At 45.2% G+C, this 15,521-nt stretch overlaps 1 protein-coding gene across 3 annotated transcripts in view; it reads left to right on the forward strand.

Moving 5' to 3' along the window:
- Positions 1-15,521, forward strand: part of PSD (ARM repeat superfamily protein) — a 67,438-nt gene that overhangs the window by 26,333 nt on the left and 25,584 nt on the right. The window contains exons 4-7 of one of the 3 annotated variants that reach the window (XM_086822967.1): positions 4,317-4,424; positions 9,189-9,248; positions 9,349-9,411; positions 9,537-9,632. In XM_086822967.1, coding sequence (XP_086679093.1) covers positions 4,317-4,424; positions 9,189-9,248; positions 9,349-9,411; positions 9,537-9,632 — 327 coding nt within the window. The remainder of the gene's footprint in view (positions 1-4,316; positions 4,425-9,188; positions 9,249-9,348; positions 9,412-9,536; positions 9,633-15,521) is intronic. The other 2 variants (XM_086822968.1, XM_086822969.1) reach the window with 2 other exon arrangements.

Raw genomic sequence — 15,521 nt, forward strand, 5'->3', positions numbered from 1 at the left:
GCTCCTGCAAATGCATCCCATTTGAGCTCAAAACATTTTTCACCCATGTGCACATCATCAACTTCCATACTTATCAATTCAAGGGTTGGCTTATCTGTGTCCGACAAAACCACAACTTATTATGATTACCCATGACATTGGGAGGGCAATTAATTGTGCCACGACTTTGTGCCAAATATGGAAGAGCATCACAGAAAATCATAGAGAAGCCAACAACTTCCACCCAAACCGGACAATGATGCTGCACGAGCGCTTGATAGTCAGTAGTAGGGGTCCAAGGTAGCACATGGACCATCTGCTGACCATAGAACAAAGGAGACTTTTGAAATAACTACTGCTTGAAGTCAGGTTGCTTGAGCACTACTACTTATAATCCACGGGCTGCATAGTAAACACCTTCTACATGTAAACCTGCAAGCACTGTGTTCAACCACTGTCCAACATCCTCCGCAAAGGACACCGGGCCTGGAAAGAAGAGGATTACAGCCTATTCAGAGAACTTTGTAACTTTGGGGAGAATTACATTCTTTGGGATAGTACGCTTCAGTGTAGGTTTGGGCTTTTCCCATTTTGCACCCTGAAGATCCTGATGCAACACATCATAAAGAAACTATGCAACAGGATCCTCATGTCTTGGCTTCTTAGAATCCGTGACATCAAAAGATTTTTCATGCCTTCTTTCATAGTGGAGTACCTATTCTTGTTGTCCCATGGTGTCAAGAGAAAAATCAGCCGCATCCACAACTGAAGGAGAGAAGATGCTCGCAAGAGAAAAATCAGCTGCATCCACAACTGAAGGAGAGAAGATGCTCGCAAGAGAAAGAGCACACAAGGCAGTCAAGAAGGTGAAGAGGAAGCGAAGATGGACGTTATGAAGCAAGAGGCAGTAAGTAGCAACAAGAAATGTAACATGCAGCGGAAGTATTCGTAATTTGAGGACCCTGTCACACAAATGCTCACACCGTCTTCTATATCCTGAGTTTCGCGAGTTTAGCAATCCACTTTAAGACTTCAAACTTTAAGAGATTTGAGAGAGAGAGAGAGAAATTGTACACCGTATGGGGTCCCGAATTACCCACTGAAGGGCCCCCTATCCCTTTAGCGAAATAGTATTTGCTTTATTTCTTTGAAGAGACTAACAGTGGACTGACGATAAGCCAAACGCAAGATCTAGGAAGACCAAGAGTCGGGCTGAACCGGACACGGCGGTTGTAGAAGCACCAATGATGACCAATCTCGAGCCTATGCACTCTTCCCAATGGATGTAGGAAGGCTGCAAATCTGAGGCTGAGAGAAGGGCCTGATTGGGACTGTTCTAGACTATGTATGAATGCTGAAAATGAGTATGAATGCCGAGTTTTACCTTCACCAAGTGCCTGTAGCAAAACGATGCATATGAGGATGCTGAAAACTGTATGAATGCTGAAAACGCAAGGGGTACTGAAGGGTGAATGCTGTAGATGTTGCGTTTTATTGCATGGAGGCTGAATTGCTCAAAGCGTTGATGCTCCTATATGCTGATGAGGAAAATGCTGAAGGCTGATGTGCTGAATTCTGCAATTGCTTATGCTCCTTGTGCTGAAGGCTCCAAGCGTTGAGTGCTTCGAGGCTGAATGATATATGAATGAATGAAAGGACTACATGCTCAGCTATTTATATGGACAAGGGATGTTGGTCGGCTGGCTACAGAGCTGGCCGACTGCACTTGTCCAGGCACAAAATATATAAATGATGTAAAAATGCCCAATAAATGCAGTAAATTATGGGAATGATACTAGATAAATTTTGGTGAATGCTAGATGATATCTGAAGGCTTCTATAATGGTTTAGATGGCCTACATGACTATGGGATGAATGCTATGCATAAATGCACACATGTCCTGATGCAAACTCTAAGGCTTCTACTGACTCTACATGCATGAATGCATCTCTTCAAGTGGGTTAAGGGACTTGGACTGACTGACTGGTTGTCTAAGGCTGAGAGTGACCTACGTAGCTCGTGCTTGACTTATCTTGGACTGAGGATTACAATGGGGTCACGGCGTAGGACAATTTTCATCCTAAAAGGTACTAATAATGTACAATGTTGCACTGATGATGATGAACCATCTTGTCACCATGCACTACAGTGCAGAGTGCATGTGACAAGAAAGGAGCAAAGCAGCGGGCAAACGATGCACAGACAAGAAAGGAGGCAGAAGAGCAAGCAAGGTTCACACTGACAAGAGCTATACAAGCGAGGCAAAAAAGAGTCAGAAGGGGTCGAGTAGGCAAACAAATCAACACACATGCCCACAGAGAAGGAGCCGAGCAGGTCAAAACGAATGAACAGGTGAGGAAGGCAAAACTAAAGAAACTGCTCGAGCAGGACACATGCGAACAGATCTGCAAGCGAATAGGTGTAGAAGCAAGCAGTCCTATAGGGCGAGAAAGCATGCAGGTGAGAAAGCCCAGTTGTCGAGCAAGAGCAGTTCGACAGCCTCTCTCACGTACAACAGTCTCAGGTCTCTGACGTGCAGCAGTCACAGGTCTCACGCACAGCGGTCACACACCACACACACCACACACACCACACATACACAAACTCTCTAAGACACGTATGCAACGCGCGCGCGCGCGCGCACACACACAGAGACACAGAAACAGGGGGTCACACACGAGGGGACACACACATGAGACTTCGAATCCCAATAGAGCTTTCAAAACGAAGCTTTAGTTTTGAGAGTCACCGAGGATGGTGTCATTGAGAAACCCAGCTACCTCTGTGGACACATCTCCCATGCCATGAGGATTTCCATCGGGTGTCTTTCATTGCCTCTGGATGGAGACAACCATGGGAGGAGCGGATATGCAGACTGCATGATGAGGGAACCACACACACATCTTTCACAGCCTTCTTCAGGCTCCACCAGGTGATTGCGCGACAGACACCGAGTCCAAGCAGCATCTGAGGGAACAGAGAGATCATGGACAACACACCTGAGCTCATTGGGAGAGTTCATTCCAGACCCAAGACACGTTGTGCCTTACATATGTGGCAACATTAGTGAGAGGGCATGTCCCTCCAAAGACTGCCTTAAGAGATCCAGGCCATCCTATTGGCAGCTTTAGATCCAGGATATACTCCAGCCATAGTCACAGGGAATGGGAATTTTTAGACTCGGGAACGTTGGGGATGGCAGAATCTTCCCGTTCCCCTTCCCGTCCCATGTCACTCTATAGTCACAAGGAATGGCCATTCTCAATCTTTTCGGTCCCCGTTTCCCGTCCCCATTTCGCATCCCATGTGACTGACTCCAGCGCTGTAATGTGGCACTATCACAGGAGACATTATGTACCGTGAGGCTAGGGAGAATGACACATGATGTCTCCTTGATTCATTGTACATATTTCATTTTGTAGACAAGTCTTTTCTATCTTAGTTTACACATGGATCACATGTACAACTTTTTTGGTCTCATAGACCCATTGGATCTTGTAGACGTTAATATATCTTTCTTTCTTTCTTTCTCTCTCTCTCAGCCTCTAGCAGTAGTGCTCCATCCATCACACCCCCCCACTAGCTCAGTACTTTCATAGTTTATTTCATGTTCATTTTGTCCTTTTTTTTTCTGGACATCCAGAAGACATTGACAGTTGTACATTGATTTGTCTCATAGGGCGAGTTCGACCTCTAGTAGACGTTAATACAGCTTTCTTTCTTTCTTTCTTTCTTCTCTCTCTCTCTCTCTCTCTCTTAGTATCCCAATTGCCCAGTTTCTCCTAATTTCCCCCCTTTTCCCTAATTGCCCTAATTCGTAATTTATTTTTTCCCTTTGTCTTGTTTAGGCTTTACCAGCTGAAGCTGGGCATTTAGTACAGACTGGACCTCTCTTTGCTTGAGGGTAAACAAGGGCTGTATGGAGCTAAGGTGCTTCAGTTTTAGCCATAAACATTGCCATCCCTACGCAATGTGGCATGTGGGCACCATAGTCCACATGTAGTCTCTACGTATTGGGCATCAAACCAGTTTAGAGCTTTGCAGCAGTCTGCAGCTAAAGCCAAAAAGTACCTAAATGTGTAATGATAATGATGCATACAGAGAACTTTACATTGCTATGGATGCTCTTTGGGCTAAGCTAGCATTTATACATAAAAAAAAGAGGTCAAAGTTCTTTTCTAGATTAAAAAACGTTAAGTTTAGTAGATCTTCTGTATTGCAATCAACTCTGATGCCATTGTTTAGAGATTGTCAGCTTCTTATCCGCTAAAAGTTTCTTGTATACTTTCAAGCAGAAGACTTTTCAATTGTATTTTTTAAAACATATGGTTTGCAGGTTGATTCATTGCTTGCTAATCAGCCTTTGGGAGAAGATACCATTGGACCTTCTGCCACTGTGGTAGCCTTGCAACAAGTTATTGTAGCAATAAATTCCTTGAGTAAGGTATTGTTCTTTTTTTGTGAGTTTTCTCTCTCGCTCTCTCTCTCTCTCTCTCTCTCTCTCTCACACACACACACACACACACACACACACACACGCAGGTACACATACACGTGCAAGTATAGATATGTGCGCACGCGCGTGCCCACCCCCCCCCCCCCCCCCACACACACGCATGTACACATACACGTGCAATCATACATGTGTGCACGCCCCCCCCCCCCCCCCACACACACACACACATTTTTTGTGAAACCACTCCTTCATTAAGGAGTGTATGGTACATTCATAGCTATCCCAAGGTGGGACAACTACTACTCAGGTATGAGAAACAGTGGGAAAACACCTCAAACTGTTGAAAGGAAACATCTCTGAGGTCAAAAGAATCTTGGAGTGAAAGGTAAAGAGACCTCCTGAAAAAAGTGAAGCATATGATCTTCTCATGGCTGAAAAAAGTGAAGCATACGATCTCCTCATGGCAGAAAATCAGCTGATTTCGTGCATGGTGGATCGTCCACACAAAGCCCAGTATCTAGTCCAGGAAAGGAAAACTGTGTAATCTAGCCAAGGTGAAGAAAGGCGCCCGAACATCCATAAGAATTTCCCGACGTTGTTGTCGGGAAATCGCACTCAAGTTCCCTGACAAAGTCTGTCCAAGAGAGCACGAGAAGAGGGCGATGACAAACGAATAACTGTCTCTTGGTGATATGAGAACCCCTCTTGCAAGAGGAAGGTGTAATGTTTCTCTTAGCTAAGAAGGTGCCAACCGGGAGTGCACCCACAATGCATCTCCACAAGAAAAGTCGTCATTTGAAAGACAATTTGCTTTTCCAAACTGTGGTCAAAGGGGTCTTCCACCAGCAAAGAGGTTTGTTTACTTGCCACAACTGATTCGCATGTATCTATATCCAAGGTGGAGGGAGCATAATTTTATAAGCTCTAGCTACCGTGAGGTATGGAAAGAGAAAGGAGAGTAACCTAGAAGTTGCCTATCAAACTTTCAGTCTCTCAATCTGACCTTCTCCTCAAGTGGAGGCACCGGTTGAAAATCTTGCAATATAGAAATTACTTCATGCCATACATGTCTGTGATGCATACCCAGATTGTATCTTCTAACAACTGTGGAAAGGAAAATATATTGCCTTGATCATCAACTAGGCGTATTCCAAAGTTGGAGAGAAAATATACTTTTCTGGGTTGTAGTGCAGCCAATGAGTGCTGAAAAGCCTTACTCCAATGAATACTTTCTTTTCACGCAGAGTTGCCTCTATTTGGAGGTCTGCCTGACCAAGAAAGATGACAAAGAAGCATTTGCTAGTCATGTATAAGCGTGGTGGAATAAGGGCAGCTCACAATGCGGCCTTGAAATCTTCCAAATATGACTTCTTGGTGGGAAACTATCCAATCCCCAAAAGCCTTTGTTTTCATTGTCGCAATCAAATTGCCAACATCAAAGTCCAAGGTTGCTTTGGTGAAGGAATTCAAGAAGTAGAGTTGCCTTTCTTGCAATGACATGGTAGGGAATATTGAGTATATTTAGACCTCCATGCAGCAATTTGACAGCCTTTCTATTTGTTTTGGTCCACCATAAATATTCCAAAGCTTTGGACATGAAACTATCAATATCCTTATTTCACCAAGGCACAAGAGGTAAGTGGAAGTGAACATAGGCCATGATGATGGATTAGACAATACGCAGCCATACATGCAATGGCCAAATCGATAGTTTCCAATACTCAATCTTGTGATTCAGCTTATCCAAAACTCATTGCCTTTCTTGCTTAAGAGACACTTTCCATCTGATAGGATATCCAAGATGTTGTGCTAATTGGTCTCGAGGCAATATGAGTTATGGCCAAAGAATGGAATGGCAATCACATTCTCTAAGAGGAACAGCTTTGACTTAGTGAAATTAACCTTCAATCCAACACCTAATGCATATAGCTTCAATGCATCTATGATTGCATTGACATCATGTTATGTGTTCGTGGGGAATCATCTCCATAACCTTGACTAACAAATTGACTGGCTTTTGTAATGTCAATACCATGTAGCCTCCCTTCTACAATCAAATTGTCCATGTACAAGAGCATTGGGTGAGTAGCTATTGCATAAAGCAAGGCACTCAGTGGACATCCTTGGCTCACAGGTCATCCAAGCTGCCATGGAGCAGAGAGTTCATTTCCAATAATACATTGGGCTGTTCCTTTCTCATACAACCAATATATGATATTCCTCATTTTTGGACCAATACCCATTTTGTCCATCACTTGAGCTATGAATTGCCATTGAACTGTGTCAAACGTCTTTTCAATATCTATTTGCATTATGAGGACATCCTGATTTGTGTATTTAGCATATTCAATGCCTCTGTAGCAATGTTATCCATGATTTGTCACCTAGGCATGAAACCATATTGTGTAGGTGGAGTCCATCATGAAGGACATCTTTCAATCTGTTTACCAGCATTTTAGCAACTAGCTTGTAAATGAGAGGCATAAGGATGATAGGTCTCCAATCTATTAGTTTATCACATAGCTGTTTTTTAGGGAGCAAATGCACCAACCGTTGCTACTAAGAGGTTGGAAGCACAAACAAATATTAATCATTTAAAGCACTTCATTTTTGAGTGAATCCCAATACTCAAGAAAGAACTCTACTGCAAAGCCATCCCAGCCAGGAGATTTCCATTTTCCTAAACCACATAGGGCATCATGCAATTCATCCTCTGTAAATGACTTTTCCATTTCCATTGCTTTTTGAGGTGTAACAATTTGCTACAAAAGAATGCGACGCGTATGCAAGATTTGCTCCAATGGCTGTGTAGGGGCAACAGAAGGGCAATAAAATGGTTCAATACTTCTGTCTCTAGTGGATATTTATTTTGAGTCCACTGCCCATTGTCTTTTTTGAGTCAATGAATGGACTGACTCTACCTGGAAGTATGTAGAATCTTAAAGAAGGCCTTTGAAGAGCAACCTTTATCCTTGAGAGTTTTTTGTCTTGCCCTAATTTGCCATTTTTGAAGTTTCTTGGCATTATTGCATTTTAGGCAATTTTGTGAGCGCGCGTGCGCACATACGCACACACACACACACACATGCAAGGATACATATATGCACATGCCCACACACACACACACACACACACACACACACACACATTTTTTTTAGTGAAGCCAGTGTCTTATTAGAAGAGTCAATGTACATTCATAGTTGTCCCAGAGTGGGGCAGCTACTACTTGGTTTAGGAACAGTGGGAAAACACTTCTAGTTGCTAAAAGAAAAGCTCTTTGAGTTCATGAGAATCTCGAAGGGATTGTAAAAGGGCTCTTCGGAAGTAAGCAAAGAGCTGAAACGAAGCTCCGGAGAAGAGCAGCTGATTCCGAGCATGTTAGATAGTCCACAATGTCCATAATCTAGTCTAGTCAAGGAGGTTTGTATAAGTTGGTAGTGGAGGAGAAAGACAGCCAAAAAGCCAAAACATTCGCTCGAAACGCCTTCCAAGAAAACGAGCTTGGCATTAAGAAAACCCCGAGAGTGCAAGCAATACCAAAGAAGATGAGGCACTGTCTCTCTAGAATGGGAGCATCACCTACAACATGCAGTCGCAATATGCCTTCGTGCCAAAAGAGTTTCCACTGGGAATACCCTAACCACACACATCTCCATAGAAACAATTGTTGCTTGAGGGGCAATCAGCTCTTCTAAATTCTTTTCAATGCAGCTTTCCACCAAGCAAGAGATTTTGCCATATGCCAAAGGCGATTTGCACGGTCCTCAATCCATGGGGGTGTTAAGAGCAACCTGTAAGTAAGCCTTGGCGACAAACAATTGGTAAAAAGGCATAAGAGTATATCTTGGAAAGTGCCCATCAAAAAGCCAATCTTAAAGTCTCCCTGCCTCCTCAAGCATTGGGACTGGCTGAAAAGGTCGCATCATTTCCAAACGACTCTCTAGATTGGCCTGTGATGGATCCCCAAATTACATTGCCTAACGGCTTGTGGAAAAGTGAAAACATAACCATTTTCATCCACGATGTCACATATGTGACGAATCCCCAATGTAGACAAATTGTAGGCCTTTCTTGGATGAGAAAAAGCAAGCGGTCAATCAAATACCCTGCTCCAATGAATACTTTGCAGCAACATTGAGTTACCCCGATTTGGAGGCATACCGGACCATTGTAGATGGCATAGGATAGCTTGTCAATCTTGAATAAGAGCAGTTGTATATGGAGAGCCCGGAATACGGCCAGTGAAACACGCAAAGACTATATCATCATAATTGATAATCCAATGCCCATATGCATATGTACACATGTTAGTGCACATAGTTCCCAAGATACGTGCCCATGGCATTCACATGCTCTATAAAAGCAGGTAAAAGAGTGGCCTTCCTTGCCAGTATATGATAATGAATATTAAGGACATTGAGCCCACCATGCATTTTGGGCAAACATATGAGCTCTTGCCTCAACAAACGTAGCCCTTTTCTATCCGCTTTGGTTTTCCATAGGCATTCCATTGCTTTAGACATGGAATTGTCAATTTGTCTATGTGACCAAGGTAGAATTGGAAGAGAAAACTGCACACACACACACACGCGCGCACCCACAAGTATTGGGGTTCAAACTCATAACCCTTCCTGGGCAGTGAGATATGATATCCAAATGCTAGATGTCCAACTTTGTGGTTGTCATTTATTTTCTTTTCTACAAAAAATTATTAAGTTTCATGGTTTCTTCTCCTTGGGGACACATGAACAGGGCTTTGGGGAGCAACTTGCCACTAGCACGCGCCCTGCCATTGGCATTTTGTTCAAACAGGTAAAGGATCATCCAAACACCCTTGGTCACATTATAGTGATGATGAATAGTGATACACAGATTTTATCTTATTGTTCCGCTCCTGTAATTGTTAAAGCAGGCGTTGGATGTTTTGCTCCGTGTACTTCAAGTGTTTCCAAAGAATAAAGCTCTAAGAGGAAAGGTGCTGTTATTTTTTTGAGACCTGGCCAGGAGACCCAGGAGAACCCATGATACCCTGATTTTCTGCTATGTTGTTTGATTCTGTTCACAAGTCATTACTCATGCACGAATTTTCTATTTATACAGGTCGTATCTTTTCTTCATCGAATGATCGAAACACTTGGTAGTGCTATGTTCCCGTTTTTGCCAACTGCATTTCAGCAGCTTCTGATGGAGAGCGAGGTACACATGTATCTTGAAGTGCTTCATTCTTTTTCATTTGCTCTGGTAATTGTTTGAAACATTTGCCTATCGCTCAGAATCTTCTTGTAGATAAAATCCAAAGGAATTGGCACAAGTCTCTCTCTCTCTTTTTTTTTTTTTGGGAGAGAGAGGTAAATATTATATTCGTGCACAGATGGCAGTTAGCCTTTTCTGGTTGTCAGTGATGCCCCATCACCCTCCTTGGCAGTGCCTACAAAATCCTTGCCAAAGCCTTTAGTTGCCACATTCATCCTCACCTCCCAGATCTGATTCATGGCACTCAGACAGGGTTGATAGGAGCATCCTGGATAACTTTTTCACTTCTTGGCAGGCGATGCCATGACCCACCTCCAACATGAGGATATGGCAGTGCTGTTCCCGGGTATTTTGAGAAAGCCTATGACAGAGTAGATTGGGCTTTCCTTGAGGGTTGGGATTCCCAGCATGATAGTCTCTGCACTTTAGTCTGCCACCCACAGCCAGGTCCTTATTCAGGAGGGAGAGGAGGGAAATCTTTTGAGATTTGCACAGGCAATCGAGGACTTCTCCTTCCAGGTGCTCATGGCCACCATGTGGTACATTACTTCTTGTTGGGTGTTTTCTCAGGCATGCCTTGGACAGGTGCAGATGCTGATCCAGAATTTCCTTTGGACAGGGACAGAGGGTTATTATTCAGCCTCGACATTGTGGAGGTTGGGCATCATTGATCCCACTATTCAAAGCAGAGCCCTTTCGGGAAATCTGGTTGTTCGGGGCCTTTAACCAGGGAGTGAGCCCTGGAAGGCTTTCATATGTGCTCGGATTTCAGTCCGCATCCCATCTGTTAGTGGACCGTGGACCCCTAGTAAGATGGATCTTCATGGAGGCCCGTGCCTGTGGCCTCAGCTCCTCTTTTGAGGACCGATTTGCAGGCAGTTTGATTAGAGCTTGGGGTCACCTCAAACCAGCCCTCACCGAGTTGCCTCCGACCTTTGATGAGGAGAGACTCCGCCAACTGTTGATATGGAACCATCTCTTCAGGATGCCGAGTGGACACCCTTGGGCACTTGCACACGTATTGCATGGGGGCCCCTCAGTACCTTGGGAGAGTAGGTCAGCTTCAGAAGGCTTCCGCCAGAGGCATTTGACTCAGTCATCCCCCCTCATTTTGGCTGACTTGTTTACTGGATCCTTCCCCCCCCCCCCCCCCCCCCCCCCCCCCGGAGTGGTTAGGCTCCTTCACTCGCATGATATCCCCTTTGTAGTCCTCAGTGCAGACGCGGGGCCTGCACTAATTTTCTGAGTAGGCCCTCAGGGCTGGCAACACTCTCCTGCACTGAGTTGTTCAGTGGTGGATCTCTGAAGTGAGTGAGGATTATTGGTTTCCATGATCACCAGTTCACATAGACCATCCTCTGGCCAAGGTGGCCCATGACAGATCTTGGTGACTTTGGCTCTGGGAGAGCTGACCCCTGACATGTGTTTAGTGGGACCACGGCGAGTGGGAGTGGTGGGACCCTTTCAGCCCAGAGAGCCCAACCACCCCCTTTTGTCACTACACGGTGAGGATGTGTTGGAGGATCCAGATTCAGGAGATGGATGGTACCCCAGTAGCGGCAGCTCATTGGTCCTCCCAGGGCATCTCTCCTCCCTTTTGTCACTACACGGTGAGGATGTGTTGGAGGATCCAGATTCAGGAGATGGATGGTACCCCAGTAGCGGCAGCTCATTGGTCCTCCCAGGGCATCTCTCCTCCCTTTTGTCACTACACGGGGAGGATGGGTCGGAGGATCCACATTCATGAGACCGATGGTACTCTTCCCAGGGCATTCCTTGGAGATTTTTGGAAGTGCCTGTGGGACAGCTATCAGTCAAGGAAGATCACAGTCTTTCTTTGGCAGCTAGCCCACTGCAGCCTCGCCATCGGCACTTGGTTGGCCATCGGAGGACGGCTGGCACAGTGTGTGTGTGTTGCAGTCATCATACGGAGTCACACTGGTACTGCCTTTGGGACTGCCTCAAAGCGCAACAGGTTTGGCAGAGGATCCTTTGTCTCTACACGACTGTATGGGCCGCTCCGCGCACCATCACCGGGGTGGGGGGGGGGGGAGGTGTGTGCAGTAGCTTGGGTGGCTTGAGTCTGGCTCCGTTCTCTCATATGAGGAGGCACAAGGAGGATAGGCTCTCCGACTCTCTTACTTCAAGATTGATACTGTTCCCACTCTTGGCAACTCGCGAGAGCCTTGGTCTCCACGGGGACTAGTAAGCAGCATTGCTGCATGGCATATATGGCAGGCCATAGAGGGCACTTTTACCCCTTGTGAGTCCATCCCTTCCATATGGACCGACATCATTCATACCATACCCTCTGCAGCTAGTGGGGGAAGCTACAGGGAGGTTCAGATCGCATGCGTAGACAGCAAGGGCTTTTCTGCACACATGGTGCCGGGGTCCCTTTCTATTCGTTGGGATGGCGAGATCTTTCTTCTCCTCTTGTATGGGGTAGGTTCCCTCCGAGAGCGGCCAGCCATGGAAGGGACTACTGTCCCCAGTGCCTACGTTACTTCTTTGGAGGGTTCTGAGCATGTACATTTAGTCTATGGTGTTTGTTTTTTGACTAACAGAGGGATCTTTTTTCCGGGGAAAAAAGCCTTCTCTGGTTGCCTGAGACAGCCATATGGGAGCAGTTGTGACAAGACATGGGCCAGCATCCGCCTCAGCCCCTGTCCATTGTGTTCAGAGTGGCCTTTGGCAGTGGGAAGCAGCAGCAAACCTGGGCCTGCAACAGCCAGCAATCATCTATGGCAGATGTCCTCTGTGAATTGGGTTGTTTTTTGGGGTGAATATCAGTAGTTCCTCTTTCAATTTCAGCTCATCCATTTAGGAGGCTTTGCATTGAGCTGTTTGCTCGATAGTTTTCAAAATGTCTGGATGGAATGAAATTGGAAACCCCCAAAACATTTTGAAAACGGAAAATTGAATTCCAATGCTATGTCATCATGCCATGTCATAGAGTTAGTTGCATTGAGATAGGGCACTTGCATAAGCAGGATCAAGTTGATGATTGAGCAAGGTTACAATGCTAGAAAGAATTGGTAGAAGGTCAAGATCAAGTCAATTTCTTGTTGAATTTAGAATAGAAAGTACAATGCAAATACATCAGCCAAGTTTGGAACTCATGAGTAGACTCAAACTTGTGAGAGATGCACATCATCTGAGCCCAAATCAGCAGAAGCTAGAAAGTCGTTGGAGCCGCAATCCCCTGCTTCGCCCAAAGTAGCTATCGGGGTAGGCGGTTAACTGGCATGCTCCTCTGTCCCTGAACCCTTCTCATCCTTCCAAGATTGGGGGTTCTCATTTCGCTCAAGAAGACGCAAATTGGCGCTCACAAAAATTAGATCATTTGTCTTTTGAGTGCCAAGCTGGTTTCGCTTCTTCGAAGCGATATGTCTAAATGAGCTCCATAGTTTCTCCAAACGAGACGAATTGACCGCCTGGCTTAGAATCTTGATGGCCAATTGTTGCAACTCTGGAGTGTCTGTCCCATAGTCCTCCCACCAAACACAAAGATCCAACTGGGAGAGACACATCTCCATGTTCTGGTTCCTCAAGCACTATAGACTCCTCCCCCCTCCACCCCCCCCCCCCCCCCCCCAACCTGCCCTCACATTCAAGCTTGAAGCTTCATAGTTTGTAAGTGTTAAAAAAAAACCCGCATTTTATCGTACGGTATCCGAAAATTTCATATCATACCAAAAATTCCCGTACGGTATCGTATTTTCGTACCGTGACAACTATGTTTCTTCCCCCTCCCCCCCCTCCCTTTATGAGATAGCCTTCTCCTCATAGAGCGGCGAGCCGGAGGAGAAGGCATCTTTCTCCACCTTTTGACTCTTTGATCCTTGGCCTGTTCATGGAGGGGAGTTGTGTATCTAGCCCTTCGTGGTTGTATTTAGTCCTTCGTGGTTGGTATTTTGTTAACTATTAGAAGGATCTTTTTCCCCCCAAAAAAAAAGACATGGAAGAAGTTCCCAGGAGATTGGTTGGTGGTGTTCCACAAGACCGAAGGGGAATGGCAGTCGTGTGAGTCGGATGCCACTTGGGGAAAGGCTTTCAAGCAACAGTTCCAACAGAGGATGATCCTCCAAGGGGTGGAGTGAGTGCCACACTCAATACTTACGAAAAGAAGACCAAAGAAAGTGTTTAGGGACATGGCAAGAAGGAAAGGGGACAAAGTGGGACAGATGCATAAATATTCATCAGATTTGGAGATCGAGTAGTGTTTTTAGCGAAAGTGTTGCCAGAAACAGAAGGATGGCATGCGTGGGAATTCATGAGGAGACAAGGGGATGATGAGAGTCATCCAAGGTCAAGGTTGGAATCCCGTCATCAAGTTTAGCAAGAGGGGATGTCATGCGCACACATGTACATGGCTGACTACCCAAGGCTGGAGGTAGCAGAACAGACTGTTTAGGGTTTAGACCAGCACATAGGAGCTAAAGGCATTAGTAGGAGTTATGTCGGCTGCAGTTCAGGACCACACGTGTGGGGACAACAATATTTATTTAATGCTGTTATTGCAGGTCGGTAGTTGGCTGACAACAGTGGAATTGGCCGACTAGTTGATGGGCTGGCCAATTGGTGATTTTGGTACTATTTAAGCAACCCAAGGCATAGATTGAGATTCATTCAGTCCTTTAGGGGCTGAGTCAGTAGGCTAGGACTTTTTGGAGGCAAGTGTGAGCCCAACGGGGCGTGCAGTGATAGACTCAACCACGTGTCCAAGAGATAAAGATATAGAGAGAGAGAAGGGAATAGGGATCTTGCACAATACACCACACTAAGCGGGGAACATGACCCACCCCCTTTCACCGCCTCCTTTCAGGAATTTATTCAAGAACAATCTACGGGCACGTTGGCCAGGCAGGATCAATACAATCAATGAATACAAAACAAACATATATACTGATGTAGGATATCCAAGTCGATGTCGATAGCTATGTCTAGGCACGAGATCTCTGATGATGCGGAGCACACCACGGGGATGACTCACAAGTATCTCTCACCGGGCTAGTACCAGATCTAATATCCCAATCCAAATCCAAATCCAAATCCAATGAACCCAAGTCCAATGAATCCAAATCCAAATCCCAGGAATCCAAATCCAAATCCAAGTCCAAGTCCAAGTCCAAGTTCTAGTTCCAATCCAAGTTCTAGTCCAAGTTCCAGTTCCAGTTCCAATCCAAGTTCTAGTCCAATCCAATGATAAAGTCCAAGCTCTAGTTCCAATCCATTGATCAAGTCCAAGTTCTAGTTCCAATCCAATGATCAAGTCCAAATCCAAGTCCAAGTCCAGATCCAAATCCATCCAAGTCCAAGTCCAAGTCCAAGTCTTAAGCCTAGATCCAAATCGAAGTCCAAGTCCAAGTCCAAGTTCAGATCCAGATCCAAATCCAAGTCCAAGTCCAAGAATCACTCATTCATCCCATGAGCAATCTCCACAACTCCTACATATAAAACCTGTTTTAATGGTTTTCGGGTGATAAAAACCTCCAAAAAGCAGTTTTTAGGGTTTTTGGAGTAGTTTTAGGGTTTTTGAAATTTTTAGTTCGTACAGCCATGCACATGTCCGTACAATTCCGTACACTTGTACAGATTCATACAGTCGTACGAACAGGTGATGGTGTGGCACAACAGTTGATGGAGGCACTCTGAATCAACGCGCAGCGATGAAAAATTCTATGATTTGGTTCATGATCAAGTAGATGATGATGGAGAAGATGATCTCCATGCTTCAACGAAGATGGCAACGCGATGAAGAGGTTCTTCTTCAACTTGATGCTCAAAAGAGAGGCTCATGCTTCTTTTATACTTGGGGAAGCCTTGCTT

This window comes from Cibotium barometz, chromosome 29 (assembly GCF_041138505.1).
Source record: "Cibotium barometz isolate CiBa-2024 chromosome 29, ASM4113850v1, whole genome shotgun sequence".
Taxonomy (NCBI): domain Eukaryota; kingdom Viridiplantae; phylum Streptophyta; class Polypodiopsida; order Cyatheales; family Cibotiaceae; genus Cibotium; species Cibotium barometz.